Source organism: Hemibagrus wyckioides, linkage group LG13 (genome assembly GCF_019097595.1).
Source record: "Hemibagrus wyckioides isolate EC202008001 linkage group LG13, SWU_Hwy_1.0, whole genome shotgun sequence".
NCBI lineage: Eukaryota > Metazoa > Chordata > Actinopteri > Siluriformes > Bagridae > Hemibagrus > Hemibagrus wyckioides.
This window is the reverse complement of record NC_080722.1, coordinates 12,478,184-12,494,835: the sequence shown is the minus strand read 5'-3', so window position 1 is coordinate 12,494,835 and position 16,652 is coordinate 12,478,184. Positions and strand designations below refer to the sequence as shown.

The following is a 16,652-nucleotide window of genomic DNA, read 5'->3' as shown; positions in this document are numbered from 1 at the left end:
GCCCGGAGCATGCCAGGCGGTTGTGCGATGGATCCGTGTTGTTGTCCTGAACGTGCTGAACAACGATGAAAGCCTGTGTGCACTGATTCTACTTCTGCCTTGATATGCAAGTTTAGTGTAAAAGAGGACGCGAGCACGACTTTAACTCAACTCATGCTTAGATGAGTTTCCGATTTTTCTTACAAACACTGATTGCGTCGTAACCACATACATCTAGTATTGTAAATGTCAACGATATCTAGAGTATAGCTCGAGTCACTTGTCACATTTGTTCCTGATTTGTGTGTGTGCATGACTTTCCATGCAGCTGGAAAGTCGGTCCAGCCTCTCGAGCTTTGACGTCACGCGCTTGAGTGTTCACACATGGAAGTGATCATTACAGTCCACTCAACAGTTTAAGGTCGCAGAGCCCGGAGCTTACAGCAGCAGGCTATCTGTCTATCTATTTATCTGTCTAACAATCTTAACTATCCGTCCTGTTTATTCTCTCAACACGCTCGACGCGACTCGTGCATTTTGCATAGCGGATCGTGCACTTTCTTCGGTTCGTCTTTCGGGTTTTGTTTTTGTTTGTTTGTTTGCTTTTGCTTGCACGGAATACAGCTGACATGTCCAGACCTCTGACCATGAACCCAACTTTTTTACCTCCTCCAACTTACGGAGTGCTCAAATCTCTTCTCGAATATCCAATGAAACTACCACGGCACCACGAAGAAGGTAAAAATAAATTCTGTCTCATTTTTTCATATATATAATATAATGAAACTGTCATGGCGAGATAATTACATTATTTGACATGCATTCGAAATTGCACATGTATATTGACCTCGATGCAAAATTTTCTAGTATATTTTTTGATGGGATTGTTAATTAACTCCCGCAAGAAAAGGCAAAGTGCACCTTGTGTTTGGTCAGTCAAGGAATAAGATCAGCAGCCTGTTAAACTCGTGATTTGACCACAAATAAAATACTGCATGCAGCGCAATGAGAGATGCACAAACCAAGAAACTAACCTACACATAAAAGGGAAAAAAAATAAACCTTATTACAGCTACATGAAAAAAGCAGTCAAACTCAGTTTTACATCATTCATTTACATTGCAGTTTATGACAAGGAGAAGAAGTTGGAGGAAGAGAGGAATGTGCCGCAGTCTGCCTTCCTGGGCCCGGTACTTTGGGATAAGACCTTGCCTTATGATGGCGATAATTTTCAGTTGGAGTACATGGACCTTGACGAGTTTCTGTCTGAAAATGGCATTCCATCCAGTCCACCACAGCATGAGCAAAGCCAATGTCCTCAGCAGCAGCAGCAGACCCCAGTCTCCGTCATGGACCTCAGCAACAGAGTCAGCACCTCCATCCACACAAGCATGGTCTCTCAGAACTGCCTTCAGAGTCCCACACGAACAGGTACAAGCAGTGTTATGTCAGAACAGAAGCAACATTACTGCAGCAAATGCTGGCTGTTATTATACACCATGTCAGAATGAACCTAATTAATGCATATAATTGACATGCAATGAGTCAACATAGCATTAGGTTTTGTTTAAAGCTGCCATGCATTGTCCACACCTCTGAATAAGGAATGGCTGGCAGCAATATGCAATCATTTCCTTATAGCATTTAACAATCCACTAGTGTAACCCTGAACCACAGACACATTTCCAACAACAAAAATGATCCTGGCTTTCTCAGCAGTGTAACATCAAACAGAAAGATGATACAATTAGATGTCAGTTTTTAGATTCTAAACAAATGCATAGAAAGTGTAAAACACAGGTGTGAAGTTTGTAACACACGTTAAAGTACAGCTTTGCGAAAAGTAGATGCATTTCTTAAGAAGTGCTGTACATATTTTTTATTTGCCTTTAAGAGTGAGCCTTTGTTTGAAAGTAAAGCATGAGTCTGCACTGAAGGTTAAAGAAGTAAAAACAAGTTAAGTTTAGGGGTAAAGAACAGAAGCCAGAGTCTTATAATGATTGTGTCTGCATGGAAGTTAAAACTGGAATGAGCCAGTGTCATTTGTAGAATCCACATTAAACACAGGCTGCTACAGTGAGCACCTGGAGTGCACGCTGATGTTTCTGTCAGCCAGCGTGTATGAAAACGTGACGGGCCAATTGCCTTAACATATGACAGCTGCAAGTGGACTGCATGCTTTTCAGTTCAAGCACTTAAATCTCTTTTATTCAGTCTGACCCTACAATTAAATTCATTCAAAATGTGATCTATTCGATTCCAGGTGGACAACTCTGAGCTTGTGATCAGTTTGATGGTAATTCAGTGACACACTTCTATTTAACAAATAAGACCACAAACCCATACTTACTCCCCTATGAGTATGGGGTCCAAAATGGAGTCATTTGGATCACATGATTAACCTTTGTGCTGTGCAACATTACAATCTTACTTTAGTCTTATATAAAACCCAGTCATAATGTAGTGATTAAGGGTATACAGGTATAGGTGTGTGCATCACTTGAGTTACACCAGTTGCCTTTGAGTCCTTTGCTTAAAAATGTACAGACTGGCTGACATTTAAATGTCCTTTACGACTATAAATGATTTCAGATTAGATCTTTTTGCCTTGAAGGTTGTTTGTTTGTATTTAACCAGTATCGGTCAGTAGTTTGGCCAGGCCTGAGCAGGTCTTCATATATACACACAAATAATGTAAGATGTCTGATCCACATGTGCTTTGAACAATAGCTAAAAATACCACAAAATAGTGTTTAATTTTCTTGGTTGGTAAACAGGTCCTGTAATTGACATGCAGCTGTTGCTTAAGCTGATACTGCTCCTGCTTTTTGCCGAATGTGTGCTCAATGCATGTACTGTGTTGCCACTTAGTGGATTAGTGCCGACACTACAAGCTTATCCCAGTATATGTGCGCTATCATTTGAAAAGTCATTAGATACTATCTATAGAGCTCTCTGTTTTTGATGCATGTTGTTTAGACATACATTTTCACAAATTTGGTATCAAATATATTAATTCTATTTGCAGTGATGCCTTCATCACGCAACACTCCTAGCCCAGTTGACCCAGAGAGCATCCAAGTGATGATGAGCTATGAGCCTGACCCAACAGACCTGGCTCTGTCTAGTGTGCCAGGCCAGGAAGCATTCGACCCTCGTAAGTGCAGGTTCTCTGAAGATGAGCTTAAACCCAAGCCAATCATCAAAAAGGCACGCAAAGTCTTCATTCCTGATGACATTAAGGTAACAGTGTGGCTACACTTCATTTTGTGTGTGTGTGTGTGTGTGTGTGCACAATGTTACCCCTATTCTCACTGACACTTCCCATGTCACTTGCATCTTTTGATAAGAAGCTTAAGCCCAGTAGTTCATTCATTCATCCTTGGGTGGCCAAACCCATGTGGTCCTACTTTTCATAGAGCACACTAGTTCTTCTGGGGTTCGGATTAAAGGATTTGCCATTTTAATTTGTCCAAATAAAAGTGGATCCATGCAAGGATTTGCAGAGTAATAAATTGCTCCAAGCTGATTTCACAGTCATGACTTCACAAATAAATAAATAATAATAATAACAACAAAAAAAAAAAAAACCCTCAGCACACAGATGGATAATTCTTTAGTAACCACTGTCACATTAAAACATAAACCTAAAAGTGGTATTGGATTGTGCTTGAACACTGTGTGCTTTGGAGACAACCAATTTATCTTTATTGTGCTTACAACTGCTTGCAGATTGGGTGACCAAGAATAGCAATACATGCATACAAGACTTTAGTGATATAAAGTATGCTGAGATTCTTGATCTAGAAGAAGTGTAAAATAAAAATGAACAAGCACGAAGATAGTAAGACTAGTGAGAGCTTAAAACCCCTGTGGTTTCAAACAACAATAAATATAATATATAAATAAATGTGCTAATTATGTTGACATGGTAAAAATCGCAGCACAATTTCTTAAGCATTACAATTAAATTGGAAAAGTGTATGCAGCATAAAAATATGGGTTCATTTGTCAGACTGACATTGTTTGTGTTTTATAAATTTGCTTGTTTTAATGCTTGAAAGTAAGCCCGGTCTTATTCCATTCAAAATGTCTTAGTGTAAACAAAGCAAATGGCCGCTGATAGATTTTCATATGTTAGTCAGTTTAATTGGAAGGTCAACATCTCATTTCTTTCACATACATTTGTGTAGGATGAAAAATACTGGGCACGGCGCAGAAAGAACAACATGGCTGCCAAGCGGTCACGGGATGCTCGGCGCCTGAAGGAGAACCAGATTGCCATCCGGGCCGGTTTCCTAGAGAAGGAGAACTCCGCTCTCCGACAGGAAGTGGCTGATCTGCGGAAGGAGCTTGGGCGCTGTAAAAATATTCTAGCAAAGTATGAAGCTCAGCACGGCCCTCTGTGAGGCCTACAGGTCCGGGTAACAGGAAGTACGATGGAATGGTGAAATGTCCTTTCATCATTTAAACCTGTTGACCATCACCCCTGTCTGTTCTTGGCACTTTAGAATTGTGTTAGTGTGAGGTCATGTTTCAGTGTCATTTTTATTAGCCAGCCTTTTTTATTTTTTAAATATAAAGAGATGTTTTATGCTATAGGGATGGTTCCTTCTTATTCATGTATTCTGTATATGTTTAAGGAATGTTATAGCACTTAATTGTATGGAAAAAAATCATTTTTAGTTCATCATAGTAGATACATTGTTACAGTTTTTATTAATAAAGTACAAATTTGCAGGCTTTATATGTTTAGTGAGTCAGCACTCCAGTGTTAAATCTGGCGAGCAAAATTTACATTTAGGCCTCACACTAATTTTCAGTGTCTCTGCAATGGCCTGCTGTTTTCACACACACAGAGTAAATTATAGAAAAAAAATTCTATAAAGAAAAAGAGTATTTATGAGTACGCTTTTTTAACATGACAGTTTTTTATTAAACTATTTGACTCTGTTACATGATTGTTACACACCATTTTCTTCTATCCCAGTTTATTTCTGGTTGGGATTTGTGTTGATATATAGCCTTCATACCTCTCACATCAGCATGTTTTTTGAATGCTTAGACCATATTTTGATCTTTAATCAAATACGTTAAATCTTATGTCTTTGATACCCATCTTTACTTTTTTTTTTTTTTTCCCTCATTGTAAGTATTTACGATGAGATGAATTAGAACACTATACCTGTGGCAATAATTTTTTTGGCTTCTGTACTGAACATGAATAGAGTTTTGTTTATTGAAACAAAGGTAAATGACACTGCCAAGTTTTATTAGCACTGGTCATTTCACAGAGAATGGCAATGTGTTTGAAACTTGATTAATAACAAGAAATTAAGAAAAGACTCTGCTTGCCTTTTGGAGCCAGAATGTGGTCAGAATGTAAATGTGTGGTGATTTTCTGTCTCTGAATAAACTATCAGTCTTTATTCCAGACCAAAAGAAAGAAAATATCTATGTATAAATGTCTGAAATGTTTTACAAAGCTTTTTTTTTTTTTTTTGGTTTGTTTTGTACAGTATTTTCCTATGAATCTCTAAAGATGTGTTTGAAGGGTGTTTGACTACATGGAAAAAAGAGCTTTTAAATATTTCAAAATGCTGTAGCTTGCTGGAATTCTGCATGGGCATTAGTGAAGTATAATCCAATCCGTTTATCTAATGCATTAAAGGTTTTTTTTTCTGAATTTAACATCCATTTGTTATCTCCTAGTCATACTGAATCTATTTTTATGCATCACTGAAAGGTGAACAAGGTCTTTTTTTTTCCCTCTTTTTTGCTGTTTGTACTATTGTTAGGATCAACACAGTCTGCAGTGTTTCTTGCTGGTGAAATGATTTCTTTTGAAAGATGGTATCATTGTGTTTGCAATACTGTTGAAAGCAGTGAATGTTGACTGTGAAAAGATCTTATGCCATAAAATTGAATTTATAGCATGTTTATTTTTAGTAGAGTATTTATTGGCTTTAAAAAATATTTTATTGTTGGTTTATTGTCTGACTTCTTTTTCCCCCTTTTCCTGTTTTCTTGCCTACAATCATGATTAAATAAATTCTTAACAAATCTACTTGTGTTCTTATCTTATGTGTAAATTAGACTGTAAATATCAGTCTTTTATATCTTGTGTGTTTTTTTATTATTATTATTATTATTATTATTATTATTATTTTGTTTTACATTTTTATTGGTAAAATGTGCATAAAAAGCCCCAACAATGTTTAAATTCCTTTCTGTTATTCTCTGTTTAAAGGAATATTTCAGACATGGGCTTTATTTCAGGCTTATTTCCAGTATATGCTCATTGAATTTCGTAATACATTAAACATAATTCAATATGAATAAAGCACATTAATAATAATAATAATAATAATAATAATAATAATAATAAAATATTAATTCATTAATCATAAAATTATAATAAAATCAATAAAAATAATTCAAATGATTAAAAAAAACAATGAGCCAGTATATTAAATTATAATAAAAACTAATGCATATTATTTATTTATTGGCAAGAGATGAAAGTAAATGAAGTTTTTGTAAAGGAATTAGCAAATCATTTACACTGCATCTGTGCAACTATTCTTTTTGAAAATTTTGGGGTTTGGGGTCTTCCTATAAAAAACCACTAGAGAGCATCCTTTTTTCAAAAATTAACTTGTTTGTAGAGAGATTTAAAATGTCACATTTTTATGTCAACATGATCCAAACCTCCATGATCCATGTTCTCTTCAAGTCCGTCATCATGTCAAGAGAACAAAAAATCTTTAATGCCTCTGATAAGCATCACTGTCCCAAATTGAAGTAGATGTCGAAGTCTAATTAGCTGACAAACCATTTATTTGATAAATAAATATATGTGTGATACAATACAAAGTTTTGAACAATTTTATACAGTGTAGGCAGGATAAGTTGTACTGGTTAATGTGACTGTATTTGAAATTCTACACAGTCAGACATAATGGGTTCTTTAAACGGTTAAAATTGACAAATTGGTAAACGTTTCTGTGCAAAATTCTGTTGTAAGGTTGGACTACCCTAAATCAGCTGCCTCCTGAAATCTTTAGGTCACATTGTGGAACCCTACTCATAAATATACAGTATACTTTATTCTGTATTGTATACTCGTATCTAAATTTCAGGTAAATACAAAAATATATCCATTTAAATCTGTAATATCCTCCCTTGAATTCTCTGTTCCTCTGACTCTCTTTTCTTTCACTATTTCAGTGTTAATGATTCTTGTCCACTGTTACATCTGTGCTCTAATGACATGTGATCAGAGCAGCTGTGATGTATGTTTATTTGTGTAGTCATCTTATGGGTGTAGCCTTGATGACCATTTACCCCACACTAACAAAGGCGACATACTGCAGGGATTTCTGTGGCATTTATCAAATAGACATGAGGTTATATAAAGCCATTTGCAAATGCAGAGGTAGCAGATGGGATCTGCTGTTAATCCCATGCTGATCCAGGCCTGCTTGTGGATATGCTTGGAAAAAAAGCAACATCAGAATCCACCAGCCAGCTCACAGTCACTAACACTGGCCTTCCACAATCATCACCATTAGCTGTGTATCTTATTCTTAAACATGCCACATACATACATTCTAGTCACTATTCATGCTAGATTTTAGCTGCTGGTTTTACTAAGAGGTTACTTGAATTATAAAGTAACTTGTTAGTAAAACCAATGACAATTAAATCATGTATCTTAATTGTATAAATGCGGACTGCATAAAATGTTCAGATTTGTTCACTGGCCATTGGCTATAAACCCCAAAAGGAATTATGAAAGAGTTTACTTCTGTTTTTCCCATTTCCTTGCTTCTGACGAAAAATATTTTTTGTCATTTTCGCTTATGTTTTGGAGCTAATTTAATAGAGTGTCTGAGAAGTTGTTAATCGTCGTCACGTTATTGGTTCTGATATGCAAACTGAGTTCAAAGTTCTACTAATATTCAAAATCTCTACCCTAGGTATTCTTTAAGGACACTACACACCTATCAGTAGGACACTGAAACATCTCAAACACGCAACATAATTTATCCTCATATGGATCAAAAGATTTATTAGCATAGATTTATTTATTATTTGTTCATATTATATGCATAGACAGCAACAGGGTGCAGGTCACTGGCCACATCTTCTCTTTAGGATTTTTCTCAGATGATTGCCGTCTCTGGGCTCAGAAGCTGTGCTGACCCCATTTCTAGAATCTGTAAGCATTCTTGTTGTGTGGCCTGGATTATAGATGGTCCTAGAAAAGAGAAAAGATTAACATTTAATATGGCAGTTTGTTATTTGTTGTTTGTAAGTTTGGAGCTCTAAATGCTCTAAATGTCTAAATGTTTGTGTAGTTTTCTTTAATATCCAACTCTGGTTCATGTGGATGATATAGCATTTAAAAAAGGTTACCAACAAGACATTTAATAAAGCAGTTATAGGTGAAAGGCAGTTTATTCAGTGGTCAATAAAATGGTCATTTATTCATTCATATTCAGTAACCCCATTATCCTGGTCAGTGATGTGTTAGATCAGAAGTCTATCCTGGAGGTACTGGGTGCAAGCCAAGACCATATCCTGGGTGGGACATCACAGTTAATTACACAGTCATGCACTCATTCACATCTTTGGGCAAGTAGGCAGTAGGGAGTAGGAAACCGATGCTGACACAAGGATCATGGGTCTGTGAGTCTCCAACATGTTTATGACACTAAATTCTATTGCGTAATAGAGTAATTATCCCAAATTGGTGCTGTGCTAACTAAAAAAAAGAAAAACATTACGGAAACTATCTGAATTCAAAAGAAATGTAAATTATGACATTTAATTATATATTTACTTTCATGAAATTATGCTCCCAGACTTCCAAGGATATTAGACGTCCAGATGTGTACCAGAAAAACATTTCCAACACCTTTTAACGTGCACTGCTGATCCAATCAGGAAAGGCTCTTGTCATTGTTTGTGCCAAATTCTGTTCCTCCACCAGGAAAGAAATGTTATTTTATTTTCTGCTGTGTGTAATGCATACTCAAAATGTTGTAGCTGTTGTTGCCCTTTTGGGAGTCCAGAGAGTGTTTTAAAACAATAACAATGTAAGTTGCCAATACATCCGTGTTGATTAAATAAAGGGCCCAAATGAGTCCCTACACACAAAGCAAGTTCCATAAAGACATGACTTGCCAATGTTGGTGTGGAAGACCTCAAATGATCTCCACACAGCTCTCACTTTAACCTCACTGAACATCAGCTGCGTGTCAAGCCTACTCGCCTGACATCAGTACCCAACCTATTATTAAAGCTCTTGAGGCTGAATGGGCACAAATCCCTACAGTCACTTTCTAAAATCCAATGGAAAGCCTTCTCTGAAGAGTGGAGGCTGTTAGGGGACGAAAGGGAAAAACAGCTCCTTATTAATGCCCATGATTTTGAAATGAGATTTTTATGAAGCACACAGGAGTGTGATGCTCAAGGGTTCCCATCCGTTTATCAATATAGTTTATGTTGTCACTGATATAACAGAATATACATAAAATTATGAATAATATGTCAGGAATTGGTGCAGGAGAAATATTGACCCAGTTATTACAACAAGCATCCTATTTAGGTCAAATGAATGCATTTATGAACCAAAACATTATGACTGCAACTAGCTTAGGATATTTAGTGTCATGTGAGTTTCGAAATCTGGTCAAGCAGAAGGAAACATGACCAAAAAAAGAAGCCTTAGTACCTAATCATAATACCTAATCATAGTTCTTTAAATATTTCCATCTAGTCAGCTTTATTCTGTAGTAAAACTATAGCATGAAGCATGATTTGTCCTACATAATGATTGATTGATTGAGTCATTCGTTCATTTGTTTATTCATGTGTGTGAAACTGCAGAAAGGGATGTACACTAGAGAGCGGTTTTCTTGGATATTGCACTAGACTGTCATTTTGAAGTGTAACAAAGCTGCATCAATTCTATGCTTACTGCATATGCTTGGAAATATAAAGCTTTCCAGAATGCACATTAGAATGAGAATAAGCACATTAGATTTAAAGACAGTGGTAGCATTTATGATCAAAACTTTATGAACACCATGTAAAATCACATAAAAAGCTCCGTAATATTTGAAGTGTGTGTTCATAACTTGCTTGCAAAAAAAGGTCTGCAAAAGAAATTGGATCATGAGGGAAAAATATTGTAGTTACATAGCAATTGTAAAAGCATAAAGAGGATGTATGTGTGTGTGTGTGTGTGTGTGTGTGTGTGTGTTTAACGAGAGCAGTCCTGGGAGCTGACGCAACAGTGATATGATGCAGCTAGAGATAATCTGCCTGCTTCTAATGGCTCTTCCAGCATAATGGCAAGCAAATGCTGTCTAATCACAAGTCAAATATCATCCATTTTTTTAAGTATGCATCGAATGTGTTCTCTAAAAACAGCTACAGTCTCAGTAACAAGAATCAAAAGAAATGTGAAAATGGGTTTTCATGGTAAATTGTGGGAAAATAACTAAAAATTATGTACACTACATTAAAGCTTTAAATGTTCTGGACTCCATACTAATTTTGATTGCCGACTGAACTGTAAATGAAAGTATAATCTTTTCTACTCTAATCAATTTACCTGATGTTTTCAGTTTAAGGATATTAAGTATATTAAAATGTCTTACCTCTTCTAAGCTTGCTTGTGGTGGAATTATTGATAGTTTGGAAAATTAAAAGAAAAGAAATTAACTCAGTTTTTTTTCCTAGCCGAGAGAACTGATGGCTATTTATACCAGTGTGCTCCTTTTCTCACGTGTATCAGGGGTGGGTGGCACATAGCTGTTGACACCGGTGTTGTTTTGCTCGTTAAACTGTCCAGATGGTGGAGAGTTCGCCACAAGCTGGTTGGAAGGCTGCTGCTGTGGAGCTGGAGGCTCCGGATCATACTCCTTAGAGGGGTCTTTGCCTCGGCAGTCGTAGAGCACACAGGAGATCAGGAAGACCAGAAGCAGTATCACGTAGCTGGCAATGAGAATAATCAGGTTTAAAGTGACTGGGTCAATCTCTAGGTATAACTCCATAAAACCCATGGCAATGCTTCATTCCTCACGCAGTGCTCTGAGAGAAATGTAGGCACCATTAACCGTTGTCTTACTTCTCTGCTGAAATATCCCAAAGAGCAACAGCAGGGCCATCCATGCAGGACAGAGTGTATATGGAGCTTTGCTGTGAAAAGATTTTAATCCTCCGTGCTACTCCTCCATCCTTTAACCCTGAATTGCTGCAAACAGTGATTAAATCCTGATCCTTTTAATGACTTTAGCCACCATTTTAATTTTATCAATTGCATGCTTCAAGAGAAATTTGGACAAATCACATGCTATAGCATATTTATAGCACCATTTGCATTAAAATATAATTCAAATATTCAGTACACAATCATTATATTTAATGTACATTAGAGTATGAATTTGATTTCCTTTGTGAGAAAATAACTTGGGAGTTTGCTATAGAATAAGTTTTTCTAAGTGTGGATTTTATAGAAATCTTATTATATATATCCTATATAATTTATAGAGCTGTAAATATGACTGAATATATGACAAAATATTACTTAATGACTGTAGATTGAATGGACTTATAAGGAAGCAGAGTGATTTGGGGTCCCTGGACTTGAGTTCATATGGTTGTGTTTCATAACACAGCATATTTTACTATAAGTGCAAAGTGAAATATTAAAGGTTTTATGACAGTGATCACCAATTTAATTCAACCTTCCTGCAGAGTTTTCAATCCATCTACTTCACTTGATTAACTACATCAGCTGTGTTGGATTAGTATTGGCACAGAATCATGTATGAAGATAGGAACCAGGTGGATGACCCCTTTTCTACATTATAACCAAAACACCAGTCATTTGTAGAAGTATGTTCAAATTAAATTTTCAGTTTTGTTCCATTAGGAATATAAACCAAAGTGTAGGTATTCCTATATATAAGAGTGTCCTAAATTCATTATTAGGCATAATTAGACATTCTACTAAATTATTACTGTCAAATAAAATGTATATGTAAAATATTAAATATACATATTGCATGGGAAAGTACAAAATTGCTGTTTATATGATGCTTCTTGATATATACTTCATAATGTAAAATTTGTAATGAAAACTTCTGCAGTTTATAGTCTGTCACCAGAATAGTCTTACCAAAACATCTGTGCATTTGTTTTTACAGCTGTTCTGGCTGAAATCCAAGAAAAACAAAATAATAAAATAAAAAAACACTGGTTTAATAATTTGTGACCTTTGTCTTGCTTAATAAGAATATACCTTTAATCATCTGGGTCTCTGGCTTTCTACAAGAGTGCACTGACTTGCCCCTGACTTGCTGAGTGTCTGTCAATTATCTTGCCCAGCATATAACAGCAAGGCCAAGCAGCAGCAGCAGACTGCTGGAAAGCAGCACCAGCCCCATGATGGAGATAATGAAACCATGGGACTTGAAGCTGCAGGCTATGGCTGTAACTGCAATGGCAATCATCAGGGGCACAATGCTGAATGGTAAAGTGCAGCGATAGCAGGAGGCCTTTGTTCCTCAAGTGGCCACAGTCAGCTCCAGATGTTGATCTAAGATGGAGTTTGTCCTCTCTGCATGCTCACCGCTCATGTTTCAGGCTGTAGAATTACAGACGTTTACAGCATTTTGATTTTATTTTAAGTCCTTAAAGCTTTATGGACAAACTCCATTTAAGGACAACCTTTTAGAATAGTTAAAAAGTAATCTCAGTAATTAACTTACCATGTCTCTTATGGTGTGGTCTCTAATGTGTAGCTGTAGTCTGAAATGAGGAATCAGTAGAACAAGAGGGAGTTCCTGTCTCTTCACCCCATGACTGAATAAATTAACCCTCACTTTGCTGAACTGTGTGTGTGTGTGTACGCGTGTAAATATGGTCAAGGTTGTGGTGGATCTGAAATCTCAGGAACACTGGGTGTAAGGTGGGACAGTTTACTCTGGATGGGATGCCAATCTTTTATTTTTTATTTTTTATAATTAATTTCATAACTAGATCCTGGAATGAGAGGTTACACTGATTCAGTACAATCTCATCCTAAGAAAAGTAAGTACAATGACTATGATACAATAACATTACACTGGACCTCTAGAAGAACAAATAGAAGACAGGAGAGATGGGGTCAGAGAAATTACTCATTCATGATGGCCCCCTTGAAGGCCAACCTCCAGGATGCCCGGTGCCGCATTGTCCCAGAAAGCAAAACAAATAATTGGGCCACATCTGCAAGACCGCACAATGTCCTGGATACTCTTACTGACATTACTATTACTATTACTATTACTACTATTACTGACAGATGTCCTATAGTGTCTAACTCTTTCATCCTCTTCTCTGCTTTTGTGTGCTAATCTGACTCTTATTCTAAATTCATTTAAACACCATATACAATTCGCAGGTGGCTCTTTCTATAAACTTCCTGATTTCACAGAGACATGCCTTACACAGGAACAGAATATGTTGTGTTTTGATCATTTGACTCCTTGCAATTCTGATTTAAAGAACACATGAACCCAGTACCCTTAGGAACACTTATTTTCCTTTCTGTAATTAGGATCATTTTAAGCTCGAGATGAAGGAAATCAGCAGGTTAAATTTATACTTAAATATTAAAGTCATTACATGGGTCCAGACATGTTCCAAATGATTTTGCCCAGACCCAAGAGGGAGGCCATGGCACAGTACATCCAGAAATCTCTCAAAGCTGGCATCATTTGTGGATTCACAAATTTTTATCACAACTTCATCAGTGGCTACAGCTTTACACCGGCTGACCTCTTCTCTCTGATTGTTCTGTTGGAATCCCAAAGCCGAGCAGGCCTTTTCCAGACTCAAGGGCCTCTTGATGTTTGCCCCCATCCTGACCCTCCCAGATCCAGTCAGTTTAAAGTGGAAGTGATCTAGGCATTGGGGCCGTCCTGTCTCAGTAGTCTGCCAAAGACAGCCGCCTCCATCCCTGCGCCTTTTTCTTGTTGACGCCAGCCGAACAGAATTACCCTATTGGCGAACGGGAACTTTGGCTATCAAGTTCGCCCTAGAGGAGTGGGGGCACTGGTCAGAGGGCGCGGCCAACGGTCTGAATCCCTGGCAAGCTTGTTGGGGCCTCTTCTTTGGACATTTTCATTTCACCATCTCTTTCCAAGAATGGTAAATCTGCCATGCAGTATGTTCCAGACAGGGTGGAACTGGCCCCTGAACACATCCTCCCTGCATCAGTTTCAGTCTGTGTGCTCTGCATGTAAATAGAGAGAGAGGTGCAACAACTCCAGTGGCATCATTGTTCCCACCTGTTCTGCCACCCTGGCAGCTCGTGCACTTTGTCCATCCTCCAACAGCAGGTGGCCCTCCATAAGAGAAGACAACAAGGAATCTGTGGGAGCATCCAGGACTCCCCCGGCTTGCCACAGGACATGGTGTCAGATTGAGGCCCTCAATTCACCTCGAATTTCTAGAGGGTGTTCTGCCGACATTTGCGGGCATTTGTCAGCCCCCAAAATTTCATCCCCAAAAAAAGTTCTCTATATACAAAGTTCTCAGCCCGGTATCTATCCACCTTAAGCTTCCCCAAGTGCTACACATCCACCCATTCTTCCATGTCTCTCGACTAAAGCCTCTTCATACCTGTTCCCTCATGTGTTCTGTTGCTGATTCTGCCTTCCTGATTTTTACACTCTCTCATATTCCTCTTAACCTGAAATTTAGATCAATTTTATTTATATAGCACTTTCTTCAATAGACATAATCACAGTGTAGCATTACAGAAATCTGGATATAAATGCAAATGACTTCCTAGCTAGTGGCAAGGGTGAGGAAAACTCCCAGACAAAAATATTAGTAAAAAAACCCTTAGTAAAGAAACGAAACATAAAAGGGAACCAATTTTTTTTTTTCATTACAGTTTTAACTTTAAGTCTGTAATATTAAAGTGAAGTTATCTACTGTTTAAGGATTGGGACTGGAACGTAAGACAGAGCAGTCTTTAGGCTGTCCTATTAAAAACATCCATAGACATCTTTAGGGTTTACAGAAATGATTCAGTCTTGTCTTTTTTAGGCTAGTTGTTCTGGACAATTAAATCATTCATCTTTCTGTGTTAAATAGTGAAAATCAAATCTGCACAAGCCCAGAGAGAATAAAAGTAGTGACCACATCAGAATGTATCTTATATTTCTTTTTAGGTTACCTGAGATACATGTAGATGTACATATGTAAAATCCTAAGTTGGTTTATATTGAGTAAACTGTAGATTCTACACAGGGTATTTACACTGCTCAAAAAAAATTAAAGGAACACTTTTTACATTTTTTATAGGTGACATTGTGTAAGGGAGACAGAGAAGGGCAGCCAAAGGAACACTTTTTAATCAGAGTGTAGCATTGAGTCAATTAAACTCCTGGGATATTGATCTGGTCAGTTAAGTAGCAGAGGGGTTTGTTAATCAGTTTCCGCTGCATTGGTGTTAATGAAATTAACAACATGTGCATTAGATGGGCAACAACGAGACGACCCCCAAAACAGGAACAGTTTTACTGGTGGAGGCCACTGATATTTTTTTCCCTACTCATCTTTTCTGACTATTTTTCACTAGTTTTGCAGAACAGGATGAACACTGCCAAAGCCCTACAAAATGACCCCCAGCAGGCCACTGGTGTGAATGTCTCTGACCAAACAATCAGAAATAGACAGTATAGATATCCAGCATGATATTTTTCGCCTATGAGATCTGTTGTGTTTTCAAAGTGTTCCTTTAATTTTTTGGGCAGTTTATAATGGCACTGTAATGCTTATATAGTCCACTAGATGGACAATAATATAAAGCTTGATATTACATTCCAGAAAATCAGAGTGACTGATTATGCTCTTATTGGAACGTATCTGTGTATCAATTAATTTATTTTGAAAAATCACAAAAGGATTTTGTTCTAATTGTTCTAATGTAGGATATTACATTAGAACTAAACAATCTCATGCATGTTCTCTCCTATACTTCTATACTCATATTCTCCACACCAATTAACTCTCTCTCTCTCTCTCTCTCTCACATACACACACACACACACACACACATGCACACATTTTAAGAATTGTTTAATATAAAACAATAAATGGTTGAAAGACCTACCTACAGCAGTATCACACAGAAGAGGAACCAGTATTCGGCAGTAACAATATTATAATAATACAATAACAAAAACAAATTAGTATATAGTACACAAATTTTAATCGAAACACAGAAGCAAATAAAATAAAAAATTATAATTTCGTATTTAAAGATCGTTCATAAATCATGATGATTTATCACATCAACTGCAGAAAGCAGCCATAAAAATTAATTCAGCTTCTGATGTGATTTACTTAAAACTGCACTGGAGGAGACCTGCCTGAATTATAGTACACACACTCTAATTTTCCCTTTCAACTGTTTTACTGTGTTCTTTGAGTGGTGTTATAATCCATATGGTGACACAGTTGTCTGTAATATTGTATGATGGGACTCCTTTTAGTTTCAGTGAAAATGTACAGCACTCATTCAGCATGTATGAGTGCTGTAATAGACTGTAGATAAATAGTTCTTGAAATAGGCTGTAGATAAATAAGTTGTATTCATG

The 16,652-nt window shown here is 37.0% G+C and overlaps 2 protein-coding genes across 2 annotated transcripts; one reads left to right on the top strand and one right to left on the bottom strand.

Moving 5' to 3' along the window:
• Window positions 1–14: 14 nt before the first annotated feature.
• Window positions 15–6,046, top strand: hlfb (HLF transcription factor, PAR bZIP family member b). The gene is made up of 4 exons (XM_058406547.1): window positions 15–717; window positions 1,105–1,410; window positions 3,008–3,222; window positions 4,173–6,046. Exons 1-4 carry the CDS (start codon window positions 609–611, stop codon window positions 4,386–4,388), a joined length of 846 nt encoding a protein of 281 aa, XP_058262530.1. The 5' UTR covers window positions 15–608; the 3' UTR covers window positions 4,389–6,046.
• Window positions 6,047–8,064: 2,018 nt separating this feature from the next.
• On the bottom strand, window positions 8,065–11,057 carry si:ch73-256g18.2 (small integral membrane protein 36). The gene is made up of 2 exons (XM_058405645.1): window positions 10,653–11,057; window positions 8,065–8,242 (listed from the first exon to the last, which is right to left on the bottom strand). The coding sequence occupies exon 1, from the start codon at window positions 11,055–11,057 to the stop codon at window positions 10,755–10,757; it is 303 nt and encodes a 100-aa protein (XP_058261628.1). The 3' UTR covers window positions 8,065–8,242; window positions 10,653–10,754.
• Window positions 11,058–16,652: the final 5,595 nt, after the last annotated feature.

What these genes read in the sequence shown, in the direction of transcription:
- si:ch73-256g18.2 (XM_058405645.1), bottom strand. Translation starts at nt 11,057, where the DNA reads ATGGGTTTTATGGAGTTATACCTAGAGATTGACCCAGTCACTTTAAAC.
- hlfb (XM_058406547.1), top strand. Translation starts at nt 609, where the DNA reads ATGTCCAGACCTCTGACCATGAACCCAACTTTTTTACCTCCTCCAACT. An exon ending in ACCACGGCACCACGAAGAAG is followed by an intron (nt 718 to 1,104) that starts GTAAAAATAAAT and finishes TTTACATTGCAG; the next exon opens with TTTATGACAAGGAGAAGAAG. An exon ending in TCAGAGTCCCACACGAACAG is followed by an intron (nt 1,411 to 3,007) that starts GTACAAGCAGTG and finishes TTCTATTTGCAG; the next exon opens with TGATGCCTTCATCACGCAAC.